Source organism: Aquarana catesbeiana, linkage group LG01 (genome assembly GCF_042186555.1).
Source record: "Aquarana catesbeiana isolate 2022-GZ linkage group LG01, ASM4218655v1, whole genome shotgun sequence".
Classification (NCBI taxonomy): domain Eukaryota; kingdom Metazoa; phylum Chordata; class Amphibia; order Anura; family Ranidae; genus Aquarana; species Aquarana catesbeiana.
This window is the reverse complement of record NC_133324.1, coordinates 840,819,197-840,832,966: the sequence shown is the minus strand read 5'-3', so window position 1 is coordinate 840,832,966 and position 13,770 is coordinate 840,819,197. Positions and strand designations below refer to the sequence as shown.

Sequence of the window (13,770 nt, the reverse complement as noted above, 5' to 3'; positions counted from 1 at the left end):
TGCCCCGAATAGCAAGCGGCTTGATATGGGGGCACTGGTGCGTGCTCACTCCCAAGCCCGGCTCTATGCGTCCATAAGACACATAGCACCATGGCTCAGGCACTGCCCCCCGCTCTCTCCTTATTGGCTCACTGGCTGTGATTAACAGGAGTGGGAGCCAATGGCACACGCTGCTGTCTCGGCCAATGAGGATAGTGAGTGTCGGGACAGTGTCTTGTACACATCACTGGATCAAGAGGGGGCTTGGGTGAGTATTGGAGAGGAGGGAGCAGCAAACAGAAGGTTTTTTTTACCTTCAGGTAAAGTTTCCGCCTTCACAACCACTTTAAGAGCATCTTAACAGAAGAAAAAAAAGTTAAAACAAAACCTTTTTTTTTCTGCTTTCAGGTTTGCTTCAGAAACTGATTAAATAAATAATGCAGCTAATGCAATGTATGAAATTTGATTTAGGTTTTGACAAGCACTGAGCAGAAGCACCTGCATGGTCAGCAAGTGCTTGCCATAATTATGATTCTGTATCCTAATGCATGTCAGAAAAAATAGCCTTTGATTGAGGTTCTGATGTGCAGATTTATGAAGGTGTCTCTCACAACATCTCTCCACATCCAGTTATTCTTTGGAGTACAAGCAGGAATGAAGATCAAAATTTAAAGCAAGAAAAGTGGGCTTTGAAAAGGGTGAAATTGTTTCAGGTTAGCACACATATGAACCTAAAGAATCTAGGATAGGGAATTAGAAGCTGATACAAAATTAAATTTAGCAACTTATACTACTTGTATTTTAATAAATACATTTAAAGATTTATTGGTGAATACAGAGTACTATGAATTTGTGTCTCTAATATCTGTTTGGCAATCACATTCAGAAACAGTACATTTAAAGTGGTTGTAAACCTCTGAAATGAAAAAATAAATTAAAAAATGAACAAATCATATCCCTCTATAATGTTTACTAGCCTCAATGTAAAGCACCTAGCGTTGCTCCCATCTGAACTGTCCCCCCTCTGCTATCTGCAAGCAGTCTACAGAAATGTCCTCACTGACCCTTCAGCACACAGCAGGTGATTGAGAGCCTCAGCTGTGCATGTTTCTCTAGGAGAGAGGATAGAGGAGGGTGTGTCCAATTCCCTCCACTCAGGTTACACTCAGCTCTACTCTTATGCAGTGCAATATGTGACACTAAATCCCTGCCACTTGCTTTCTGGCACTGAGAAAAAAGTCTTTGATCTTTGTGTTTTAGAAGGCTGCACAGGAGAGAGGGCTGCAAAGAAATAGGTACAATGTATGTAGAATTATTTTTTTGATCTCTGTGTATCACCTGAGAATAGTCACTTCAGTGGGCATATGTAAGGGTTTAAGTAAAAAGTGGAATGCAGTATGGATGCACTGGACAATAATGTAATGAATGATACAAAGTATACCAGATTAATGATTATTTATGAACAACATAATTCAAGAAACTGTTGTTGCCTATATTTATTTTTAAAATGTGATTTTTTTTTTTTTAATATGCCTTTCCAACAAACTTGCTTCATTGTTTTATATTTGCCATTTCTTTAATACAGGGCAGTTTTGCAGAAATAAAGGTCTACAAGCTTGGGACATTTTCTGTCATATCATGTTTAAAGAAAGAAAAATTTACTGTTCCTAGGAAAGGATTATCTTTAAAGCTGAGCGTGGATTCACGAATTTCTTTAACTTACCCCCCTGGCTGCCTTAGCTCTTCTGTAATTGTACAGTTTAAGGTATGTCTGTACCGGTGCCTTTTTTGCAAAATGTACAGCATCTGCAGCATAAATTGTGAAAGTTATTTCCCAAAACAGCAGTTCTTGAGACAGAAGTAGGAAAGACATTATTACAAGTTAGAATCATTATGATGTACCAGCAATCATAAGGACTCTTTGGGGGGGTATGTAATTTAGCACACTGACTTTTATGTAAGCACCTGGAATTTCAACATCTGTGGATATTAAGACACCTAGGCTTAATGGATCTTCTAGATGAGGTATGATGTTTTTAGTCCTAAAAACCATAGGAAATGTGACCTTTAGAAAGTAAAATCCCATGAAGCAAAGAAGGGATGAATAAGCTACTGTTTCTGTATAAAGGTAGGTATAATTTAGTAAAAGTATCAACTACAGGAAACACATTATTCACCAGCTAAATATCTGTTTATACAGTATATTATCATTTATTTTATAAAAGCAATTTTCAGTTGTAGCTCTCCTCTGACCCCCCAAAGGCAAGAAAACACTTTCAGAGGCAAGGGGCAGGCTAGCATATTACCTCAGAGCTGTATCCATGGCTAAAATAGTGGGACCTAGAAAGGATATTGGGCACCAGTCACTTTGTCTTAGAGTTTTATTGCAGAACTGTTAAGGAGGTAAGGGTTCCCTGTAGCCCCCGGATACCGTAGCAAATGAGATCAGCTTCACATTGTAAGAACGTTCCCAAATTTTAATGTGTCCTCCAAGTGAGTCACCAGGCCCTTCTGAGAGGCCAGCCTTGTTCCTGGCTCTCTTCAGCATGGGGCCTCCCCTGGGTCTCCCCCTTGGCACAGCTTCCTTCAGACCAGGCAAAACAGCTTAAGGACTAGTGTTGGGCGAACAGTTCGAGATGAGCAAAAGTTCGGTTGGAACATCGCCTGGTCGCCCGTTCGGCGAACACCCGAATTTGCGCCCCACAATGCACTGCAAACTTTTGCACTGGCGAGCCTTTGGCAATTAGGGCACAGAGCACTGTCAGAGCCCTGATTGGACAAAGTGATGATGACTTTCTCCAATCACAGCTCTGTGCTCATATTCCCACCCCATACTATAAAAGGTAACTTCCCATAGAAAGCTTTTGCAGTGTGTTGGAGTGGAGATAGATAGAGCAGGGCTCAGTTTGCTACTAGCAAGTTAGTGTGTTCACTTATTGTGACTCTGAGTGTAGAGTGTTAGTTTAGTGTTAGTATAGTGTGTGATTATAGTGTGTCAGTGTAGTGTGTTAGTGTAGCGCAGTGTTTAACACAGCTTTACATAACATTTGACTCTGAGTGTAGAATGTTAGTGTAGTGTTAGTATAGTATGTCAGTATAGTGTAGTGTGTTAGTGTAATGCCGTGTTTAACTCAGCATTACATAACATTTAGTGCTGTATACAGTGCTGTATACCCCCTTTTTTTTTGGTTGCTGCATGTCTTTTTTTTTGTCTTTTTTTTGTCCCCTGCTCCCCTTTTTTTAAATTGTCAGCTAGTTTTTCTGACTGCAACGCTGGTGTTTCCCCTTTTTTGTTTAATTTTTTTTATAGTTTTAACATTTCATTCAAAAAAGTGCATCCAATCACATATTTGCCAGTTTCCATTAAATTTGGATTATAAACTTCCCCCCATCATGTCTGGGAGGCCAACAAGGAGAGGCAGATGTTCCCATGCCACTATGAGGGGGCCAGCAGTGTCTGTGTTCACAGGCAAAGGTGGATGTGGTCCGTCCTCAGGCAGGGCACTTTGGTCTCTGTTTAGTGATGTTGTCCATGCTATCCAGCCACAGCATGTAGAGGGGGTGGTGGACTGGCTTACTAAACCATCCTCATCCTCTATTACCCAAGCTGACACTAGTGCACAGTCCACCACAGCTGCCAGAGCGGCGTTTTCTGCCTCCTTGTACACAGCTACTTCTGCCATAGCCCCAGCATCATGCATGGAGTCAGCTGAATTATTTGAACACAGTGTCAGCCATTACTTGATTCTGATGTTGGTTCTGAGGTAGAGGAATGGAGTAACATGAGCCTACAGAGAGGGGAGAACACTGATAAACAACAAACTGGCAGTCATGTTCCCACAACCACAATGTATTGCTAAGTTGGCTCCAGTGATGATAAGGATGGAGGGAATGATGATGATGAGGTCACTGATGTGACTTGGGTGCCAGATAGAGCAGAGGAGGAAAGTGAGGGGGAGAAACAACCCCAATGAGGAAGGATATTCTTTAGAGGCAGCCATCATGGAAGAGTACAGAGCAGTCACCCTATTCCATCAGATTGTGGCGCTGTTATCTCCGGGACCATTTTCCACAGCTCAGCTGTATGGGCCTTTTTTACCACCTGTGCAGCCGATCTCACTGTTGCAATTTGCAATCTCTGCCACAAACAGATCAAGCATGGCAAAAACACCAGACATTTGGATACCACAGGCTTGACAAGGCATTTAACCTCCCAGTACTCAAATCATTTGAAAGCCACACACAATTCTTCTCCTGCTCACTCCTCACATTTCATGTCTACCTCTGCTATATCTAATGACCTCTCAGCAGCCTCCACCGACAGGGATGATGGTATAGCAAATGGTGTCTCAGGTCCTTGCAACATGTCTGCCAGCAGCACACCACCAGCTGTAGAGTATAGCAGGCATATTTCTCTACCCCAGTTGCTGTAGTGAAAAAAATCACTCCCTGCCACCCACACGTCCAGCGTCTAACAACTCCTGTCTTTCCATCTGGATGATTCTGCTCCCTTCCACAATTTTGCAGAATGTGCAGTACCATAATAGCAGGTTCCCAGTCGCTTTTTTTATTGCGTAAGGCCATTCCAGCTCTGTACCATCACATAGAAGGCATGGTTTTGGCATCATTGGGCAAAGCAGTCAGCCGCAAGGTCCACATTACTGCTGACACGTGGTCCAGCAAGCATGGTCAGGGACGATATATTTAATTCACAGCACACTGGCTAACTCTGCTTACAACTAGGGAGGATGCAGGACAGGGCTCAGTGCTGCAGCTTGTTTTGCCGCCACTTCCCCATACAGATGGTGGTGGTGATGTGAGATCTGTCAGCTCCACAACTCCTCCTTCTCCATGCCCTCCTCTGGTGGATTGTCCTATGAACCACCAGTACCCCCTAAACATTCAAGGGGCCGTTCAATGAGTCAGGCTAAAAAATGCCATGCAGTGCTACAGCTGATCTGTCTAGGGGATAAGAACCACATCAGAGCAGAGATTTTTTTAAGCTCAACAGGAGCAGGTCCAGAGGTGGTTCATGCCACGGAAGATTGAGTGAGGAATGGTGGTTTGCAATAATGGCACTAACCTTCTGTCCGCCCTTCGACAAGGAAAGTTGAAACATGTGCCATACCGGGCACATGTCCTCAATTTGGTGGTGCAGCATTTCTTAAATAGGTACCCAGGTTTGCAAGATCTTCTAAAACAGGCCAGAAGAGTCTGTAGCCATTTCAGGTGGTCATACACAGCCAGTGTTCGATTGGCTGAAATTCAGCGGGAATTCCACCTTCCCATAAACCTCCTGATTTGTGACATGCCCACCAGGCGGAACTCAACTTTGGCAATGCTGCAGCAGCTGCACATGTAGCAGAGGACCGTCAACGAGTACATGTGAGTATAGCACAAGGACAGGGAAAGGGTTTTTCCAAGTATGCGCTACGGAGAGGCGTACTGCAATCAAAATGTGGGTTACGATGGGGATGAATTTAGTTGGCCAGGGAGATGGATCTAAACCAAAGAGAGCCATTTGCGGGGTTAACAAATGTGAGACTTGGGTGATTATAGATATTAACGAAGAAATGTTCCTCCAATGGGGGGAAAGGACTGCACATTTTCACCAGGTATGAAAAATAGTTCCATCAGCTTTGCAGTTTCTCCAGCATTTTGGAGAGCGAGATGAGTACATGTGGGCTAATCTTGTGGGCGTGAAGTACCACTTATAGTATGTTTTCATGAGGTTTTCCCAGTGAGTGACATTTTTGGAGAAAAGGGATGGAGTTCTGAGAGCTAGGTACCATTCAGCAGGGGGTGGCGAGATTTGTCATTTTGATTCCCAAAAGAATATGCTTGGAGATTTATGGGTAGAGGTTGGAGGAGATAGTAGGTCATATATGTATGAGATGCCCTTGGAGTTGAAAGTAGACAGTTGGTAGAGTTGGAGTTGGTAGAATACAGAAAGGTAGTAGCTCTTTGGATACTGCTCCTTCGGTGATGGGTATATATGGTGATAGAATATATGGCGGATCCTGAGATACAGTATATGTAAAATTTTTTACTAGGCAGCTTGTATGAAGTGGTGAGTTGCTGGAAAGTTTTGAGGTCTGGATGTTGATATAGATCTCCAATTCCAGTCCAGCGTTGAAGGGAGAGATCTAGGGAGAGGAATTGCAAGGCAGACGAGGTAGTAGAGATAATGCTCTAAAATGGATCCCATTATGAGCTTGTTGTATGGCCATCCAGGCTACAACCATGGCATTGACTGTGGGTAAGAATGAGTGAGTTGGGCGGTAGTTGAGCCAAGTAGCTGCAAGTAGTAGATGAAGAGGTTGAGGGAAAGCAGTAGCTTCGATTTGGAGCCAGGTTGCAGTAGAATGTGAGGACCACCATTGTTTGTTGTGGGACTACAGGTCCCAGCTCCAAATTGCCTCTTCATAGGGGGAAAGCTTTGGTAAGAGAGTGAGCAGGGGGGTTAGCCAGTCTCTTACCTCAGAGGGTGACGTGGCTGTCTGTGACTGATGGTCTGGCGATTCCTCCATTTCTGCTCCATGCAGACATGGCTTCATGCTGTGGAGGCAGCGGCTCATGGTTGATGTGTTCCTGGCCGGTGCCATCTTGGGCCATGGGATGTGCAGGCCGCATGTAGCAATGGAGGAGCTGTCAGGATCCCTTGTGCTCTGTGCGCTTACGGGACATAGTCCGGGGAACCGGGGTGTGGAGGGCCTCCTGACTGGAGGGAGTGTGCGGGACTGAGTTGCTGGATGTCACAGGGATATGTTGCAGAGGAGCAGAGTTCCGTGATCAAGCGACCATTTCATTCAGTAGCCAGGCCACGCCACGCCCCTGTCCCAAATCTTTATATCCTCCCTCAGCATGCACCAGTGGCAAAAACCTCCTACTTGATTAGCTGTCGAAAATATATATATATATATATTGATAACTTAGTTTTTTTTGTGAACTCTTACATTATGACCAGTAATACCAGTGACATCTACTGTCGACAGTGACAAATCACAAGCCAACTTAAGCTTAGGGAAAAAAACAGCCTGAGTTAACTACATCCCAGCCAAAACTAAATTGACATAGTAGCCCCTGTTTAGTACAAGGGGTTTACACAGTGAATATAGCTCTAAAAGCTAAAATACATAGTTTGTAAAATGTTCTTATATGTTAGATGTCCAATCTGTTCAGTTTGGGTACAAAATGGCATACCTGGAGACCTTCTGTAGATTCACAGAAGTGACAGCAGTATCATTCCTGTCAGGCAGTGTAGGATAATGGATAGTTGCTGAAGTGAGAAGTCTGCTCTCTCCTACCTCCAATGGCAGCCTACTGTGGGTGGAATAGAGCAGAAGGAGTGGGTGCCTCCTTCTCAGTGCAGGAGTCCACTGGAAAGTCAGGGCAGACTGACCTTCTTCTTGTTCAGCTTTGAATCATGGAATATCACAATGACCAGGGATGGGAAGAAGTGAAAGATGCCTTCATTCCTGGGTGGGTGCCACGGGGAGAAGGAGATCTGTAAGAAGTGTGAGTACATATAGGGTGGGGAGAATAACCCTCTACCCCTTAACCATCAAAAAGTTGATTAACCTCTCTACCTACCTCCAAGCCCTTCAGTTCCCCTTCCTCCTGTAGAGCCACACAGGGACTCCTAAGTCAGTGTGCTCCAAACAACGAGCACCCCAACTTTCCAGCCCCCCTCTTTCATTTCACTGATACAGATGCTGACATCAACACAGAGCAGTATTTTTCCCTTCCACTGATGCTGATGCAGCAGCATTTTCAATTCGTTGACACCAATGCAGCGCCATTTTTTTCCCTTGACTCCAACACAGCAGCATTTTTATCTCCCACTGACACTGATGCAGCAGCACTGCTCCCACTGACGCAGCAGCATTTCCTCCCACTGACACACAAAATGTAGCTATCCTTAAAGGGTTGTTCCATTCTAAACTGGCATTAGTTAATTGCAAATGTCCTTAGTTTGAAGTACTCCATAGTTTCCTCTATCCCTCTAGATATCCGCCATCTCATCCATTCCTTTCCTGTAACCATGACAAGAGATTTCACTTTCCCGGCTAAATCTTTTGTTTACCCCCATTTTGAAGATGACACCTGGAAGCTGTGGAGCCTTGATCAGTGTAGGGAGTACTTAAAGTATACTAAAAACTAAAAAAAATAAAAACATTTTTAATGCCGCTTATGAATCCTTTGATGCAATGGCTGTTTTAGTTTTCCTTATTTAAGCTTTTGTTTTTTATCTGTTGATCTGACCAGGAAGTCTGTTATTTTTCAGCTTCCTTTAACACACCAAGATGTCCAGCAAAATTGGCATTTAGAGGGTTGAGACAAACCATTTAACACTGTCAGAAGTGCCTACAATGGTCAGCTTTTATTCATTTACAACTTATAACTGCTTAAAAAGTGTTATTGGAGTTTAGCTTTAGTTTGATAATCACCTAGGTTTGCTAATGCACTTAACACTACTCTCTCTCGAGATTAACAATGCTGCTGTTCAAGAGTGTCTCTATTGCTTCTTCATCCAGAGCGGAGCTACCCAAAGACATTCAAAACTCTTGCAGCCACTACATTAAGACCCCTTTCACACTGGGGCATTTTTTAGGCGCTTTTGGGCTAAAAATGTAAAGCTTCTCAAAACGCCTCCCCTGCAATGTGAGAGCCTGAGTGCTTTCACACTGGGGCGGTGCGCTTGCAGGACATTAGAAAAAGTCCTGCAAGCAGCATCTTTGGGGCGGTGGAGGAGTAGTGTATACATCGCTCCTCCACCGCCCCTTCCTATTGAAATAAATAAACATCGCTGCCCAAAGCGCCTGCAAAGCGATTTGTCAGTGCCGCTTTTCCGGCACTATTAACCGTTTCTTCGGTTGGGTTAAAAGCGCCCTGCTAGTGGCTGAATAGCGCCATTAAAACGACGGTAAAGCGCCGCTAAGACTAGCGGCGCTTTATCACTAATGCGGCCCATTGTCAGTGTAAAGGGGTCTTAAGGATTGGTAAGCTACAATAAACAAAATTTTAGTTTTTGGATTTAATACTGCTTTAACGCTAGAGTGTTCATGAGGGGGTTAATGAGATCAACTAATAGACCAGCTTTTGAAATGTTGACCCTTTAAAAAATGTAAACAATATTTTATACATTTTAAAATGTTTTTGCTCTTATCTTACAGGTTCAGCCTATTGATACTTCACTTATTTCTCTACTCAAGGTGAAACATGATATATACCATCCAATGGTATCTAGCAGTCCACTCATCCATATGAAGCAGCCATCAACTCAGGTGTTCCACAAGCCAGTTACAGTTTTCCTACCGTGTCCTCCAAACCCGGAGAAAAAAAAAGGAGGTGATGATTCAGATAAAAGAGCATCAAGTGCTGCAGCTTCAAAAGCCACAGGAACCCATCAGATTAGGTAACATAATCATTACATTAAAAAGCTACTGTACGTGAGATAAAAATAACGCCCACAAATCTATAGTCCAAAAGAGAGAGTGCCGCTCACGGGTCTTGAGAGGTGAATGTAAAGTGAAGATTTTATTTTGACGCAACAACAAAGCACAAGTAAAGTAACACAACATGTATACCCTAAGGCTGGGTTCACACTGGTGCGACACGACAGCCGTCCTACTTTGGATCCGACTTTGCCCTGCGACATGAAGCCGGCATGTGTCCGACTTTCAATGAACGGGGATCCGACTTGGATCCCCGCCAATGCCGGCACTGTGTTTGGTATGAATCTTTAGGGGGGAACTCCGCGCCAAATTTTAAATAAAAAACCGGCATGGGTTCCCCCTCCAGAGGCATACCAGGCCCTTGGGTCTGGTATGGACCTTGAGGGGAACCCCCTACGCCGAAAAAACGGCGTGGGGGGTCGCCCCCAATCCATACCAGACCCTTATCCGAGCACGCAGCCCGGCCGGACAGGAATGGGGGTGGGGACGAGCGAGCGCCCCCCCCCCCTCCTGAACCGTACCAGGCCGCATGCCCTCAACATGGGGGGTGGTGCCTTGGGGGAGGGGGGCGCGCTGCGGCCCCCCCACCCCAAAGCACCTTGTCCCCATGTCGATGAGGACAAGGGCCTCTTCCCGACAACCCTGGCCGTTGGTTGTCGGGGTCTGCGGGCGGGGGGCTTATCGGAATCCGGGAGCCCCCTTTAATAAGGGAGCCCCCAGATCCCGGCCCCCCACCCTATGTGAATGAGTATGGGGTACAGCGTACCCCTACCCATTCACCTAGGAAAAAAGTGTCAATTTAAAAAAAAACACTACACAGATTTTTAAAGCATTTTATTAGACAGCTCCGGGGGTCTTCTTCCGACTTCGGGGGTCTCTCCGGTTCTTCTCCACGCTCTCCGGATCTTCTGCCGGGCTCCTCCGCTCTCTTCTGCTCTTTTGCCGCTCTTTTGCTAAAGCGGAGGAGCCCGGTCTTCAATCTTCTGCCTTCTGCCTTCTGCCTTCTGCCCTCTTCTCCTGATGTTGACACGACGCTCTCTGGGGCTAGAATGCTCTCTGTGCGCTCTGCTCTGACTTATATAGGCGGTGACCCCGCCCCCTTATGCCGTCACAGTCCCTGGGCATGCTGGGACTGTGACGTTTTAGGGGGCGTGGTCATCGGGTGATGACCACGCCCCCTAAAACGTCACAGTCCCAGCATGCCCAGGGACTGTGACGGCATAAGGGGGCGGGGTCACCGCCTATATAAGTCAGAGCAGAGCGCACAGAGAGCATTCTAGCCCCAGAGAGCGTCGCGTCAACATCAGGAGAAGAGGGCAGAAGGCAGAAGGCAGAAGGCAGAAGGCAGAAGGCAGAAGATTGAAGACCGGGCTCCTCCGCTTTAGCAAAAGAGCGGCAAAAGAGCAGAAGAGAGCGGAGGAGCCCGGCAGAAGATCCGGAGAGCGTGGAGAAGAACCGGAGAGACCCCCGAAGTCGGAAGAAGACCCCCGGAGCTGTCTAATAAAATGCTTTAAAAATCTGTGTAGTGTTTTTTTTTTTAAATTGACACTTTTTTCCTAGGTGAATGGGTAGGGGTACGCTGTACCCCATATTCATTCACATAGGGTGGGGGGCCGGGATCTGGGGGCTCCCTTATTAAAGGGGGCTCCCGGATTCCGATAAGCCCCCCGCCCGCAGACCCCGACAACCAACGGCCAGGGTTGTCGGGAAGAGGCCCTTGTCCTCATCAACATGGGGACAAGATGCTTTGGGGTGGGGGGCCGCAGCGCGCCCCCTCCCCCAAAGCACCAACCCCCCATGTTGAGGGCATGCGGCCTGGTACGGCTCAGGAGGGGGGGGGGCGCTCGCTCGTCCCCACCCCCATTCCTGTCCGGCCGGGCTGCGTGCTCGGATAAGGGTCTGGTATGGATTGGGGGGGACCCCCACGCCGTTTTTATCGGCGTAGGGGGTTCCCCTCAAGGTCCATACCAGACCCAAGGGCCTGGTATGCTCTTGGAGGGGGAACCCATGCCGGTTTTTTATTTAAAATTTGGCGCGGAGTTCCCCCTCAAGAACATCTGAGCACAAGTCGCGTGCCAAAGTCGGATCATGCAAGACGGCAATCCGACTTTGATCCGACTTCAATGATAGTCAATAGACTGAAGTAGGATCAAAGTCGGACCAAAGTAGTACAGGGAGCATTTCTAAAGTCGGAACGACTTGTGTCGGACCAGTTAGGACGGCTCCCATAGGGAAACATTAAATTTCACACGTCATGCGACATGAGCTCCCAATGTCGGAGCGTTTGTCGGACCAGTGTGAACCCAGCCTTAAACCTAAAACCCTTGCCATCATTACCATCCACATATGATGACATCAACGTGCAAATGTCAGAGTTCCAGCTAAAAACAATAATGGGACAATGCCCAAACTTGGGAGGACAGAAAAACAACAACAAAAGTACATACAAAGTAGACATAAAATAAAGGAAAAAGCCAAATCCAGGCACTAAAGATAGATGTAAGAAACAAAAAAACTTAATGACAGAGTATCATGCTGCTTTGGCAAGATGGCAGCCCAAGCTGAGTCAGGAGAATAGGAGAACATGATGAACATATTACTGTATGTGTATAGGAAAATGTACAATGTGGGCACTGCAGAGCAGCCTGCAAATCTGGGAATGCAGATTAGGTCCAATAACAGATATGAACTCAGTGTAAAGTCACCCAATGAATGTGCTGAAGGTGAAGATAAACAGAAAAGTGATCTATTAAAAACAGTAAGGCGTTTGAGCGCAGCACAGGGAGAGCACAAAAGGTGCCAACACCCATAGCAGAGTAGTCCCACTGGTCGTAGAAAAGTACATAGGGATGATAAGGAGGAGAAACTCCACAGACCTGTGACAGGTATCATCAGAAAGGAGATCACTGCACAGTGAACAGCAAGCAGGAAGCAATGGGTGTGAACAATGTGTGAGGGCCAGAGTAAGGGAGAGTAGAAAATGGCTGCAAAAAAGTGTACTGATTACATTTATTACTGATTACACCCACACATCTATGTACTATTATTGCAAGCACACGGCATTCCAGACACACACTTCTTTACCATAATAGTTTACTTTTATTTTCTGGAACGCACAATGTCTGTACAGTGACCGGCATCCAGCTTACAGAACTCTGCTGTAGGGGTATGTGTTTTAATCACATTAGCCATTGTTCGACTATACAGAAGATATGCATGATCCACATGCTGGTAATTGTATTTAGAGGTATATGACTCTTCAGATTATGCACACACAGGTGGAGTGAATTTTGCATAAATAAAAAGTGTATATATTTATATGTCTGTGAAGAAAGGGGCAAAACTCACAGTCAGTGCTGATTTTTTTTTTTACATCATTTGAGTGTGGCGCCTTTCTTCGTAGAAGCCTGTGTTGCATTGATCATGGAAAGGCTCCTTGGATCTTTGGCAGCCAGCTGACTTGCACTGCAGGAGGCTTGATGCGAGTTCAGGCATGATCATCATCATGTATGCTTGATCCAGACCAGTGACTGACTAGGTTGGGAATCAAGAATCAGGATGACAATCCTTGGTCCTCCCTCCTAAAAATCCAATTCAGCAATGCCACCTTTCATTTGTCTATCCTTTACAGGTTTAACTTAAATTACTCTTCTAAGAGGTAACTGTGTCAGCGGTATGTTTTAAAATATTACTTTCTTCATTCTGAATATATACAGATCTAAAAAGTCACTTGGACAATCGATCCAAACATTTGTCTGCATAATGATTTGTATTTCTGTCTATGCAGTCTTGAGTAGAGATGAGACTCGGATTTGCTGTTACCATGGGTTTGTGGTTGAAAATGTGTTATCTTGACAAACAGTCTGAATTTGCCTGGCAATTATTTTTTAACTGGAACACACCACATAGCCCTTGAACTATGGCCAGCAGACTAAGGCTGGATGCACATCTATGCATGTTGCTTTTGAGCGTTTCTGCGGTGCTTTTGCCGCATTTTTGGACACGCGTCTTTACCGCGATTTTACCGCGATTTTGCCGGGATTTGAGTTTTTTTTCTTACACTGTATATAGCTGGTTGCTAAGGAGGGGGCCGGGAAGCCAGCCTCCGCGTCCTTAACAACCGATGAGTCATCAGTTGTCAGCGGGCTTCCCACTGAATGTAAAAAAAAAAGAATTGCCGGCTAAATAAAATCGAGAGAAAAAACAGCATGGGGTCCCCCCCAAGTCCATACCAGGCCCTTGGGTCTAGTATGGATTCGGAGGGGAACCCCACACACCAATTTTTTATTTTAAATGGCATGGGGATCCCCCAAAATCCATACCAGACCCTTAT

The 13,770-nt window shown here is 45.5% G+C and overlaps 1 protein-coding gene across 2 annotated transcripts in view; it reads left to right on the top strand.

Annotated features, from left to right (window-relative positions):
• DTHD1 (death domain containing 1) overlaps nt 1-13,770 on the top strand; it is a 187,747-nt gene that overhangs the window by 123,633 nt on the left and 50,344 nt on the right. For both annotated transcript variants that reach the window (XM_073608971.1, XM_073608965.1), the window contains exons 4-5: nt 1,565-1,744; nt 9,156-9,397. In XM_073608971.1, the coding sequence (XP_073465072.1) occupies nt 1,565-1,744; nt 9,156-9,397 (422 nt within the window). The remainder of the gene's footprint in view (nt 1-1,564; nt 1,745-9,155; nt 9,398-13,770) is intronic.